The sequence below is a fragment of the Gavialis gangeticus genome, unplaced genomic scaffold (genome assembly GCF_001723915.1).
Source record: "Gavialis gangeticus isolate Ggan-Ray unplaced genomic scaffold, GavGan_comp1, whole genome shotgun sequence".
Taxonomy (NCBI): Eukaryota; Metazoa; Chordata; order Crocodylia; family Gavialidae; genus Gavialis; species Gavialis gangeticus.
The window spans coordinates 17,059,371-17,073,082 of NW_017729011.1; the positions used below are offsets into that span (position 1 = coordinate 17,059,371).

Genomic DNA, 13,712 nt, shown 5'->3' on the forward strand with positions numbered 1-13,712 from the left:
AAGTTAGCAAGGCTACAGGGCTGACTAAGTTTAAAAAAAAAAAAAAAAAGATTCAACCTTGGATTCTGCAGACGTGACATTGGAAAAGTCCCAGGCAGCTGAGAGATCTTCTTTGTCACTGATATCTAAGAAATAACCCTCAAATCAGTTCCTAGAACTCAGGCACATGTGTATTGGTCCTTTTTTTTCCTAACAGGTTTTATGTAGGAAGGTCCTAGCAGCTGTATGTTTTGAGCCATGCAATTGTTTGCCAGGATCATGGCAAACAAGTCTCTCCTGTTCTTCCCTTTGATGCTTCTCCAGTTAAACACCCTCTGAGTTGAATGTAAGCTGCTGCTCTAACCCTGTGCCTGGCTTTCTTGTAGCATAACTGCCATATGCTCCTAGTATACAGTAATCCCAGGCACTCCAGTGTTGGAAATGCCACAGGAGCTATTACTTGTCAGGACAAGCAATAATTCAGCTGGCAAAATACATGCCTGATGGTGTAGAACTGAGGTCAGCCAAGCCCTGGATATCTCTGAGTAGACTGCAGTGGACAGCAGACTTCAGAAGCATATCAGGCTGTCATATGACAGTTGGCCCTTCTATAGAGTCACTGCTTTTATTGTAGAGCATCAAACCCACTGAAAATGGGGCTGCTACAGCTTGGTTTGGGGAAGTAAGTGCAGGGGAGAAGACTAGGAGCATTTCCTCAAGCTCTTCTTCCATAGAAAAGCTTATTTGGAAAGGTGAACTTCCAGTGAACTTACCCACATAGTAACACAATTCATGAGATCTAGGTGGGATCTAGCTGATTAAATTCTAGCTTGGTGACCACAAAATATTTAGAAATCGGGTATTTCTGCAGTGTCTGAAACAGCTATCGCACAGTTATCTGGTTATAATATATTTGTCTGATTTCCTTTGTAATGGGAGTACATTTGTCTTGCAACTCCTGTGAGCCAGCTTTGTGTCCCTAGGCAAGTCTTTAGTTCCCCCATCTCACCTCAGCAATCAGCAGACCCTGACAGTCCCTGAACTTCATTTATTTATTTTTTCTTGTGAGGCTGGTTCTCCATGCTGCATGCAGAACATCCCAAGAGGAGAAGAGATTCCTATTTCTCAAGGTAGCAGTCAGGTCTCCTGCACTTCAAGCAAATAGTGGAATCAGCTCCTGGGGCTGGCTGATCTTCCTGACTTGTATCAGAGACCTGATGCACTTAGTTCTCCAGCTGCTGCTCTTTATTGGCCCACTTGTGATGCGGTGAAGAGTTCTTGTGAGGATTTGTGGCTTAGAGCTGGCAACAGAATCTAAGAGTCTACAACAGAAGTCGTCTGACCCTGCACTAGGTTCTTAACCTATGTGTATTCATTGTGAAATGGGTGAAATAGTTGCCTAGCTCCAAGGTTGTCTTCAGCCTTAATTTTCACAAGTGCCTGCAGATCTTAGACAAGTGCTAGCAGTTCATACTGTCATGACTGTAAGAGGAGGGGGAAGGGGATTTCAGGCACTGTCCTTTGTCTCTGTGCAAGCTTATGTAACAGCTGAGTTTGTGTTAGAAGTGAAATGGACCCTGATGAATGTATCATCCAGAGCAGGCGCTGTATGTGTCGGTCAGGTGGATGTTACTGGAGTGCTTTTGTCAGGTAAATTGATTTGCCCGAGAGCTGTAAAATCATCGCTGTCAGGGAGAAGCGTGCAGTTTCTGCTTGGGATCTTGCGCATTGTGTTAACGAAAGGCTAATGGATTCTGTTCTTGATGCACCGTTTCCAACGAGGAGAACTCTGTGCTCAATCCATGTGTCGCCTGTAGCATGAGTTTCACCAAATATAGCCTTCCCCTTCATCAGTAGAATCTGAAACCCAAGTAATACTTAGCACAGATTTGGTGGTGTCAGGAGCTGAAGGTGAATCGCATGAGACCCTGGGCACAGTGAGTCCTCTGCAGGATGATTCCAATTCCTTCCTTGTCTAGTTCTGGTTCAGCCTGGGGATGCTGAACACCTTAACATGAAGCTGCAGCAGTTCTCTGCTTCATATTGCATCCATGGATGTGTGGGCAGTGGGCCTGAGAGGCCCTGCACACACTCATTTATGTTGCAATCAAACCAGTATTAGAAATGCATGACACCAGCATGGTTTGGGATAAAAGAGCTTCCTATGTGACAGGCAAGCAGACGAGAGCTGAATCTTAAGACTGGTAAGTGCCCTGAGGATTGGAGGAGACAGGCTAGTATTCGGGATGTGAGGCCTTGTTGTAGCAGTGCAGTGTGACAGTATACAAAAATATGGACCTAGTGTCCAGAGCATCTCAAAAAGCTGCGCAGGTATATATGCTTACCCCGTTCCTCTTACCCCAAATGGCCCTCAGGCATGGACAGGTTCTTGGAGTAGCATGAGCATGTTACACATGATGTTAGCCACACCACAGTGCTGCTTCACTAATATTTGTACAGCATTTTGAAGACCTAAAGCACAAAGGACTTTTGTTTTGTTTTTTTTTGTCTCCTTGTCTAGCACTTGGGACAGAAATGTGTGCATCCATTTCCAGACTCTGGAGTACGTAAAGCTCTGCTTATACACGAAGCATAAAAATGTAATCCCCTTACCTGGTGATTCATCAGTTCCCTGTTAAAAAAAGAAGGTTGACTTCATTCCTTTCTCTTCAGGAACATAAATGAGTGTGAAGGAGACTTTATCATTTAAGCCATGGGGTTTTAAACACCTTTGTAGCCCTCCTTTATTAAATGAAGCTGATTCATGTAAGAGGTTTATACCATGATCAGATCTGTTCATTTTGGCTTTGCTGAATTTATAGTTTTGCAAACTTGGCAATCAGTATTACACTGGACCTTCTCAAAGTTGGTTTTCTGGGAAGAGATCTATTTTGTATTAGCCAATCATTAAATCTGTTCCTTGCTCCTTATTTTTTCAGATCGTCTGTACCTCACTCTGCAGCCCAAGCAGTTCACCAGGTTTTGGCCACAGTTGCTACAAATCAAGCGAAGCAGGTATCTCCAATACTTACTTTTTTCCTTGTTAAATGCTATGGCCTGGCAAATACCATCCTGCTTTTCGTTTCAGCTGCTGTTGAATAGATTGCCATATTTTCCCTTTCCATACCCTCTGCCCTGCACACATTGCAAACCATATCTTAATCGCTGACCTTGGCTGAGTGATGCCAGGCATATCTTTGTTGTGTCTTAATGTTTTTGGTTTCATTTTGCTTTTTGAAATGTCTCACAGGCCATGGCCTTACTGCAGATTCAGGGCTATAAGCAAAGATCATATTAACTTAAGGAAAATCAAGGATGGAGAGTTAAAACCTTTCCTAATGGGGGATTAGATGCTACACAAAGGTAGTGGCCCACATCCCAAAACCACTTAGTTGTTAGTCTTTGTTCAAGAGAATTAGAATGGAAGGAAGAGGCTTGCATTGGGCTATGTGAGGGGTTCACTGGGTGAGTTGAATATCCAAGTTTGTAGTTATTTATGGGTTCATGGCTGGAATTGGAAAGAAGCTGCTGCTTGTTAGGAGAAGGTGAATAGGCATGTTGACAGGTGCTTTGTTCCACTTTCTTCATTAATATGTACTCGACCCGAAAATGCAATAAGTTAACTTGAAAACTTTTCCATTCTGTACAGGGGTCACAATATGTTTGCCTGGTGTTTGTGTTCTGCATTTTTAGGGGCCTCTAACAAGTTCACTTAAAGCACAGTCTCCACCTGTGTCTGCCTCCATACCATGCACCACCCCCGTCACAGCTGGTCAGACACCTGGCAGCAAAATTTCAGGTCGGTGTTTTTTTTTCTGTTGAAATAAAATTGAGGGTCCGGTGTTCTGCCAGCCTTAGTAATGCATTGTCCACAGATGGAAGAAATGATGCTGATTCCTCTTCTGTCAATTGGTTCCTTACTGTTCCAACCTAGAGAGAGTTTGAAAAGCCATGGTACAGAAACTAAATAAGATTGTCACACAAAGCTAACCATATGCTTTTATGTGCTTTGTGTGCATGGGCACGTCTAAAATTCTGCCTTGTGGCAGTTCCTCTTTCATTCTAGTACTGGATTGTGCACGTGCTTAATGTCTGACTTCTGCATTTCTCAGAGCTGTAACTGTTGGAAGCATCTAAAGTGAACATGGGTGTGTTCTTAAATCAACTTCAATGGGAGCCTCTTTTTTTTTAAAATGTATTTATTTATTTATTTTTACATACTGAGTTACTGGACTTTCATTGGAAAAAGGCCTGTAGAGTTCCTTGTGAAGGATTAACAGTAACATTATCTGGTGTTAGTTTCTAACTTGGGGTATGCCCGTGTTGCAGAGCAGTGTAGTCTGGAAGCACCCCTCCTAGCTTCAAGCAAGCAAGCTTGGGTCCTGGCAGCAGCCTGTCTACTGCTGAGGTCCATGACGCCAGGACCGAACTGCAACTAGTATCTGAGCTAGCTCAGTTACCTCCACCCTGTATCCTAGTCTGCATTGTAGGTGTGCACAGGTATCAACCTGAGTATCCCATATCAGGCAGTTGATGAAATGGCAACCAATATTCAGTGTGACCACAGGCCTCCTTAAAGCAGTACTGTTTCAGACCATTTTGACAGCTGATTAGTGATGCAAAACATTTCAGCAGTCACTCTAGCTCCTACAGCCATATGGAGTTTGCAATTGCCAGTAAACCATTGATGTACAGTAGATGTTGTCTCCTTCAGAATGAAGATAAGTGGCCATATATGAATTGGTGTCATTGTTACGTGTTTAAAAGATTGAAGAGGTGGTTGATAACAGACAGGTTGACATTTATCTCCCATAGAGGTTTCTCTTTCCCATAGAGTATCTAGGCTGAAAGAGGAACCCGGCAAATCACACGCATGTAATCTTCTGACGCCTAGAACCTGGTGTATATTGTTACAAAGGGAGAGGTAGCTGTCTCTTTGCAAATGGCTTTAAAAGGTGTTGAATACACTTCAACATGAATTAATCGCTGATCCAGTTGTCTGCACCATTGTTTTTCTATGACTTCTGAGGTCTGCTCTCAGCTGTGATCAAAGGGATTATCAAATGTTTTCCCTCTAGGCTCTTTTGGCTTTTGTGTATTAGTTTGGAGATGCTCTGGATACTGTTAATCACTCTTGTTTTTCAGTGCACAGCAAACTTGTATCTAGAAATCTGTATTAACAGACTGGTGGAAGAATGTTGAAACGTGGTATTTATAGAAAGGGGCGGGTGCTGTAGAAGGAAGAAATTACTATTGAAAAGATCCAATATGTAACTTGTCCCATTCCCCTCCTGAACCCATATTGATTTCTGATATTTTCCATAGTAAATAACTGGGTGAAAGTGCAGTGTCTAGTTGCTGAAATTGGGCTGCAGTGGAGCTTTCTGTGGGAAGTGAGAGTTATGTCTCACGTTGTGCCAGACTAAAATATTGCTGTCCACCCTGCTGTTGTTTCCAGGTGACTTTTCTCAGTAGTGACTTTAACCTCTCCCCTGCTTTGGTGTAGAAAGGATTCAAAATGAGGGCCTACCCTATTAAAAGAGCAGTTAAAATTGGTCGGATGAAGGAAAGGGAGTTGAAACTAGGGTAATCAAATGGCAAGAGTAAATGGTCTCTAAAAAATCAGTGTTAATTAGCCTCTTTGCCAGAGGGAGAGCACCTAATGCTCATCCCTTACTGCCATGGCCCAACGTAAATAACCTTACAGTATCAGTCAGGGCTCTTCAGTGTCACTTCCAACCTAATTTCTGAATTGTGGCTCATTTTCTCCGCAGAAAAATGTGAACAGGGCAGAACCATGATTATATTTAAGGAAAACAGAGTTGTTTTACTTTGTGCAGTGAAACGAGAGAGAGAAAAAGGTTGGAGTGATCCTCGTCATATGCGGGTTAGATAACAGCTTTTGAACTGTGTGGGGGTCTTGGAAACTTCTCACGCGAGCGTCTGAAATCCATCACTCCGTTAATACTCGTGAAATATTCCCTTTAATCCATAGACGTGTGTTGCCTCTTAGAGAACAGTTTCAATGCACGTAGGCAAGAATCCTATCTGACATAACAATAAAAGGAAAAGTCATCTCTTAAATTTTAGTTAGCTGAAAATGTCAGGGTTTGAATTTGAATGTTGGTTGTTATGGTGATAGTTTCAGGAGGGAGCACTGTCATGGATCTCTTGGTAGTTGGCTTACCATCTTATGTTTATTACCTTATAAGAAAATGTGCCATTTAGCTGTGCTTTTTAGTCAAACATGCATTATTGCCTTAATTTGGGGGGGATAATTTGAGTCATCTTCAGCCTTAAACTCATAACAGCAACACTTCCGCACCGCATACAGCTATCAAGCCACACACAAGTGAAAAACAAAAACAGAAATGTGCTTCCTGAGGAAGTGACTTGAGAAAGCATTTTTCTTTTCTGCTCTGTTTGCAGTTTGGGAAATAAGCCATTGTGTGTGCTGGGGGGAGTGGGGAGCAGGGATATTTGAACTTCTCTTCTTTTTGACACTGCGCCTGATCAATCAAATAAAATATGTAAGAACTCCACTAAGCACAGCCCATGGCACAGAAAGGCTGTGCTGGGGCATCTGTAAGGGAAATGATAAGGAACTGCTTTTGCATCTGCTGCTGTTTTTTCCCTGCAACAGGGGCAGGGACTGTAAAACCAGCTGCAACTGTGACCACTTCTGCAGTGACATCCACTCCAGCCACAGCTGCCCAGTTTAACAAGACATTCTCATTCCCATCTCTGGGGTTTGTATGAACTTTCTTAAGACACAGTACCTTTTCTTTTTTTCAGTATTATTGAACTATTGCAACACACATTTTCAGTGAACGGGGGAGCATTGAAAAACAGCTGCTGCTGTTAGTTAACTAAAATATTTTCAGTTGGTATGTGTTTAACTGACCCTAATGGCTCCAGTCAAGGCTTATGTGATTTGTAGAGGCTGCATAAGCTAGTCCTGAAGTGTAGCAGGAATCTGGCACAACTTAGTGTTGCTTTGAACATTTTCCATTCTAAAATTCTCCAGGGAAGGCAGGTGAAGACTGTAGGTGCACCTCTCTGAGGCCGTGGGTTGAGGGTACAGGAACTGTAGAGACTGGAAAGCATGTGCTATATTTTTAGGAAGTCCTTTAGGTCACAGTCCAGTGGTTTAAATCAAGACTAGATGTATTAATGCAGTTAAATGTTTAAATTGCCCTGCTGGTGCTCACAGAGTCTAGATTCACTCTGCCTAATAAATGCGGAACAGGGGCTGCTTTCCACTGTCTACCTGTGTGTTCCTCCTTGGAGAGGTGCAGGACAATGCATACATTTCATCCTGCATGATAGGAGGTACCTGCTCGGGCTTTTCTGGGAAGATGATAGGGGAACAGAGTGAAGATGGCCTTTTCCATAGCCCTCTACCCAGCCAGATCAGAGAGGTGACCATGGAGCCTTTCCTAGCTACTAAGGCAAGAGCATAAGAGAATGAGCTCCTCATTTCCTTACAGCTAAGAGCTAAAGAGTAGAGGTCAGAGTTGAGGGCAAAGGGAGCTGGGCTAGCCCTTAGCTAGGTTTTTATAGCCTTTGCTTGTAGATTTAATTCTCCAGCAAGAGTGGGGTTAATTTTTCTAACCCTGGATGTACAGCATGTTTGTGATGAGAGCTATGCACAGTGGTAGTCTGATGCACAGAAGCACCAATATTCCTAGCTAGGATTGGAAATATGGGCTGGCAATCCAGCCTAAACTCTGAAATTTTAAAAAAACCTATGCACAACAGCATGAGTACCATATTGTGACTTGAAAAGTAATCCACTCACGGAGGTGACTAAAGAGTCCCAGTGCCATCTGGTGATGTCTGTTACATAAGCACTAACGCAGAGAGAGGCATGGGTTGTAATGAGATAAGAGCACATAGTCATGTTGTAACCTCTTCTCTGGAGTGTTTCAAGGGATGAGATGATAAAACCTCTTTAAAACTTCCCCTTTAAAAAAAAATTCCTTGTTTTAGGTAGCTACACTACAAACAAATTTGTTTATGAAGCAGGAAACCATAATGAAACCCAAAACTGCTCTCCAGTTGGTTTCAGCAACTTGAGGTGAAAGGCCACAATTTCAGGAGTCTCCATTATGATGGCTTCATTCAGTATCTAAATAAAATGAGATTAAACTGTACTCCAAGAATTGTCGTCATAAAATAATATTACTGTGGAAATGGGCTGTGAAAAATAGACCCTTAATTTATAAAAACGTCATGGATCATGAACTCCTGGAACACTGGAGAGAGTATATAATTCTTGTGATTCATATATGCCTACCTTTTACTTGATTTTTAAATGAAATGCCCTCACTTTTAAAGGTGTAACTGCTGCTGCCACTGCTGGGCCAAGTGGGGCTTGAAGTACAGAGCTCTCCCTCTGTGGCTGAATGGAAGAGAGGAGTAGAAACTGGAGAGGAGATGTGCCCAGGTGGAGCATGGTCAGAAGGGTTTTGAACAGTCTCTGTGCACCTTTACAATAGGCAGGGTAACAAATTGAAGCCATTGTCCCTGCATGTCTCAGTTACTGCAGAGAGGTATTTCCAGGTTTAGCTGAGATAGGTATATGTGCATAGACACAGAGCTTTGATTTTTTGCACAACCCTGTGCTCAGAGCCATTGTCTGTATTAATCATATGGAAGGAAGTTTTGACATTATGAACTAAAGTGCTTTTTCTTCCGTTTTTTCGTCCTCTTCGTCCCTAGGGCTGGGTTTAATTTTGGTGCATCAACTGCAGCAGCATCAGCACCACCCATCCTGGCTGCCTCTCAAGGTGAGTTCTTTGAAGTGTGCAAATCACAACGTATTTTCTGCTTCTCCAGTATGTGAACACTTACTCCTTTTCATGCCTATAGTTCTTCTGTTTTTATGTTGCTTCTCTTCTATTATTAAAACTGCAGTAGCTGCAAGAATATTGTATTTCCATAGAATTGCTGGATTATACTATGTAATGCTTCAGAATCCAGGCCACCTGTCATTCAATTAAGAAAAAGTGAAATATTTGGTGCCAAGAACATCAAGTGAAGTATTAGCATATGAAAAGGACAGTATCTGAAATGATTCCTCCACTACCACTAATCTGCAGACTTTAAAATAGCATAGGTTAAGGTGGCCAGCTGCCGAGTGCCATCGGCTTTAAGTAGTGTGACCACATAATAAAATGATGGAGAGGGGTAGGAATAGATTATAGCTGTGCACTTCTTAGAAGCTGTTGTTCAAAAGCAGTAGGCTGCTTTCCCTACTTCACTCATTGTTTTGTGGCTGCGTCATGTAGCAGTAACTCCCTGGAGCAAAGGGTCCCTGCCATGTGCGTGTGTTTAATTCCCCATTTGTTACAGGAGCAAGAACAGGTTCCTCTTACTCTTCAAGTTTCAGATCAAGATCATACAAATTTAGGAAAATAAGTGATAAAGGAGAACAGGAGGCACAGCAGGCTCAGCGGGCAATTTGTAATACTCTGAATTGTATTTGGGTAGCTCTCAATTCCTTACATTGCTCCACAAGTCAGCAAAAGCACCCTTGCCCCTCTGGTAGCTGTTGATGGTAAATCTGGAAGTTCAGAATGAAGAAATACAGAAGACATCTTCAAGCTTAGTCAGGAAATAAAAGTGAGAGAAGGGTGTTGTACCTTCCATGGCCCCAAAACTCAATGGCTTTCCCCAGCCCCAAATCTCTAGTGCTCTGTCCATCCAAAAAACCCAAAACAACTTGAAGCGTATTGCCCCATGTGTTCTCAACTATGTGCTTGCATTCCAGGCACAGAAATGTGATTAAAAATAATCAAATGTAATTAACGCACTCTTACTGCAAACTTCCTAAATTACCCTTTCCTTGGTAGTTCTATAGTAATGAATGCAGCTACTGTGACAATTACATTCAAGTGCTTTTTTCCCAGTATTTGAAAGATTACAATAAACTAAGTAAAACAATGGTTAATGTTCTAGAAATACCTTGGGTTTATATAGAGAGATTTACTTCTGTAGAAAATTCTGCAGCTACCTTATGCCTTAACCACAGCTAAGAGCCATTGCTTAAATGAACAGATCTCCAGTACACAGCAGGGCTTTTTGCAAAGCTGAAATACTTAAGTGTCAAAAGTGGTAGTAACAGCTACTGAGGCTGTAATAGAGATGGCTTTCTAGTTATATCCATTAGAAAATGGGTATTAATAACGGTGGCACTTTCACTGTATTCAAGGCATAGTATCTTAAGTAGAGGCTACAAAAATACAAGCCCATCAAATCATTGTTGCCATCTCTATAAAGATGTAGGCTTCATGTATAGCTGTTGTGGCCTCTGGAAAGCAGAAGTTAAAGTGGAATGGATAGTTAATTATTTTGTCAGGAGATTTTAAGGTCTTTGGGGTCAGAGCAGTGCCTTCGTTCCTGTCTGTGGCGTGCTTGGCATGCCAGCACTGTGAAGATGATAAATGAGCCCTGCATCCTGTAACTCATTTTTTCTAATTCTTTTTATGTCTTTGAATCAGTGACAGCGCCTGCTAAAGAGTTGAGCCAGCCTGATTCATTTTCCACTGCTGGGGGCTCTAAATTTGGAACCGTTCCCGAGAGCTCCTTTACATTTGGGTCCATCAAACCAGCTGGTGTTTCAGGAGCCTCCACTTCTGTAGATGCTGCACAGACCAACAGCAAACCTGCCCCAACGGCTACTTCAGTTCCCCCCGTGACTTCTGGCAAAATGGAAACCCCTCCATCAAAGCCTGGAGATCACTTGTTTCAGAGTAATCCAGCCGGAGAAACTCTTGGGAGCTTTTCAGGTCTAAGGGTTGGTCAGGCAGATGATAATGCCAAAGTCAGCACTAAAGCTCCATCTACCAGTGTTGTTGGTGCGCAGCCTCCTAAGGCCTCCACAGTGCCTTCAGGATTTACCTTTGGCAGCTCTCTTCAGCTAGGGAAACCTGTTGAGGCTGCTGCTTCCACATCTGTCCCAACCACTAGTCCAGCATCCACATCAGTCAGCACGAACGCCACAGGCAACATATTCGGTAATGTCCAGTTAACCAATGCAGGTGCTTCTGGGGTGTTTAGTCTTGGAGGAGCTTCGAATAGCAGTAAGCCCAGTTTTTCATTTGGTATTCAACAAGCCACCAGTACGAGCACGTCTACCCCTGCGCCAGCAACCCTCTCAGCTTCGACATCCCTGTTGTTTGGAGCTCTTTTGAGTTCAGCACCAGCTGCTGTCCCTTCTGCTGCTTCTGGTAAAAGTACAGGGGACATCAAGTTACCACCCGTGTCTGAAAAGCCACCTGAAAGTGAAGTGCTGCCACCTGGGCCGGCACCTTCATGTTCTCAATCACAGCCACCCCAACCACAGGCTCAGCTGCCTGATTCTGTTAAAGAAACTGCCGTATCTTTAGCTGCTGCAGGAGACACGAACATTACAGGTTTAAGCACTGTTTTGGTGACACCTTCCACAGAAGCAGCTTCTACAGTTGCCTCTGTTAGTGACCCCAAGGTGGTGACGGCAGTGGTTCCTCCTGTCTCTAGCTCTGCCCCATTGGATCAAAATGCCTCGGTCACCACGTCTACAGCAAATGTTGCTTCTGCAGAGACAACAGGTTCTTTGGCTTCTGCCTCTGACGTTGGTACATCTCTCCCGAGTCCAGCTGTAGGTACCTCTGCATTTGTGGCTGCCTCTTCAGGTTCCTCAGTTTTCTCTCAGCCTCCCAACTCCAGTTTGTCTGGTTCTGCATTTAGTCAACCTGCTAGCGAAACGGCAACCACCCCTTCCACTCCTCCTGCTTTTGGGCAGCTGTCAGCAACAACCACAACATCATCTCTGTTCAGTCAGCCCGCAGGCGGCGCACTCTCCACCACTGCAGCCACTACCCAGGTGGCTAGCTCAGGTTTCAGTACGTCCACATTTGGCTCTGCAGCAGCTGGTGGTTTTGGTCAGCCAGCATTTGGACAGGCACCAACCTTTGGGCAGCCAGCAAGCAGTTCTTCAAGTGGTTTCACTTTCAGTCAGACTGGGTTTGGAACAATGCCTGCCTTTGGCCAGCCGGCTTCATCCACTGCAGTGTCAAGCAGCGGAAATGTTTTTGGAGCCCCCTCTAGTACCAACAGTGCCAGTTCCTTTTCCTTTGGTCCCAGTAGCGGGCTGTTTGGGCAAAGCAGCGCACCTGTTTTTGGGCAAAGTACTGGGTTTGGACAGGGTGGATCAGTCTTCGGTAACACTGCTGCTGCCACCACCACTACGTCATCGGCTGGATTCAGCTTCTGTCAAGCCTCAGGTAAGAAAAGATGGTAGTAGTGAGATGATAGAGTTAGAGCATGCCTGTCAAGCTGATGGTAGGTGAGCAGTGTTTCATAGAGAAAAGTAGGATTAATTTTGGATGCGTCTGTTGGTCTGTCAGCAGAGGATATAGCAACCTTGCCCCACACACTGCCATTCACTGAAGGGGGTTCTCCAGCTGAATTAATACCTTCAATGTTCTGGTCTTATCTTACTGCTTTATTCCAAGGATCTAAAGTCCTTCAAAATTGCCACTTAATTCTAATATTTGAGGCTACAGTGAATCCAACGTACCTGTGCTATGGGACCATGAGACGCACAGGATCTGGGCTTCTCAAGGTAGGCCTCAGATCCTTGTAAATGAGTACAACTCAGATGCCTCTAGCCACCCTGAAGCAGTGGGTGAATTAGGAATTCATCTTCTAGTTCAGTAGGGTTTTGCTTAAAAACAGGTTTTGTAATTAAATAAAGAGGTAATATGGCTGTTGGGTTCTTGCCTGTGTGTGCTGGTACACCATTATTTACAGAGGCTGGGATCCTTGTTCACCCATCTTCTCCTTTTGTTATCCATGTTGCAAAAACTTTTTTCTGTATCCATCTGCAGAACCTTCAGTGGAAGGTGTTCAAGCCAAAGGAATCACAGTTAAAATCTATTTTTTAGAAAAAACACCCAGTTAGGCTCATTTAATTATAAAAGACAGGACTGCAGGAAAGTATTACCTTGTGTTAACTACAGTACCAAAGAATATTTAAGCCAGGGGGAAGTGAGTCTGCAAAAGGAAGGTGTTCCTAATTGCGGAAGCTGCAAATTTTATTACAAAATGAGTGTTTAAGTGAATTGGGAGATGGAATCAGGAGTTCTTTTTAATCAAAACATTTCATTATCTTTAATGGGAATCCTTAGGTAACAGCTCAGATCCTCTGTACACGAGGGAAATCAAAATGCTACAATACTTGTTCGTAGCTTGTAGCGTTACAGTGATGTTGGCAGAATGCAAGTTCATTTGGATTGTTAGCAACAGCTTCAGATGCTAAAGGGTATTTTAGTTTAAAATTTCAGTTTAAAATGTGGTGTGAAGAGGCTTTTAAAGAAGGGTAAATATAATTTCAAGTTTTATACTAACCATACATTGGGATGAATCTGATTCTCTTTAAACCTGGTGGCTCCAGTGCTAGTGGGTGATAACTTCAGCAGTGTTACTAAGTCAAACCCAAAGCATCATGAAGTGCTCTGTGTGTGTGTGTGTGTGTGGGAGCTGCTACATTGCTTATGATTTGTCCTTTTTATTCTCTGATACCACAGAAAAGTGCCGGGTGGGATTATATTGGAGCATTGTTTCTCTTTTTCCTCTCCACAGGTTTTGGTTCCAGCAACACAGGTTCTGTGTTTGGACAGGCAGCCAGCCCTGGAGGCACTGTCTTTGGCCAGGTAAAGATCATGTGTGTCTCAGCATATGTGGTA

General features: G+C 43.3%; 1 protein-coding gene across 4 annotated transcripts in view; it reads left to right on the forward strand.

Annotated features, from left to right (window-relative positions):
* Nucleotides 1–13,712, forward strand: part of NUP214 (nucleoporin 214) — an 80,266-nt gene that overhangs the window by 51,015 nt on the left and 15,539 nt on the right. For all 4 annotated transcript variants that reach the window (XR_002096217.1, XM_019510690.1, XM_019510692.1 and 1 more), the window contains exons 26-31: nt 2,919–2,994; nt 3,673–3,778; nt 6,623–6,728; nt 8,704–8,771; nt 10,485–12,248; nt 13,609–13,679. Coding sequence is in view for 3 of the 4 variants with exons in the window: in XM_019510690.1 (XP_019366235.1) it covers nt 2,919–2,994; nt 3,673–3,778; nt 6,623–6,728; nt 8,704–8,771; nt 10,485–12,248; nt 13,609–13,679 (2,191 nt within the window). In the remaining variant the exon portion in view is untranslated. The remainder of the gene's footprint in view (nt 1–2,918; nt 2,995–3,672; nt 3,779–6,622; nt 6,729–8,703; nt 8,772–10,484; nt 12,249–13,608; nt 13,680–13,712) is intronic.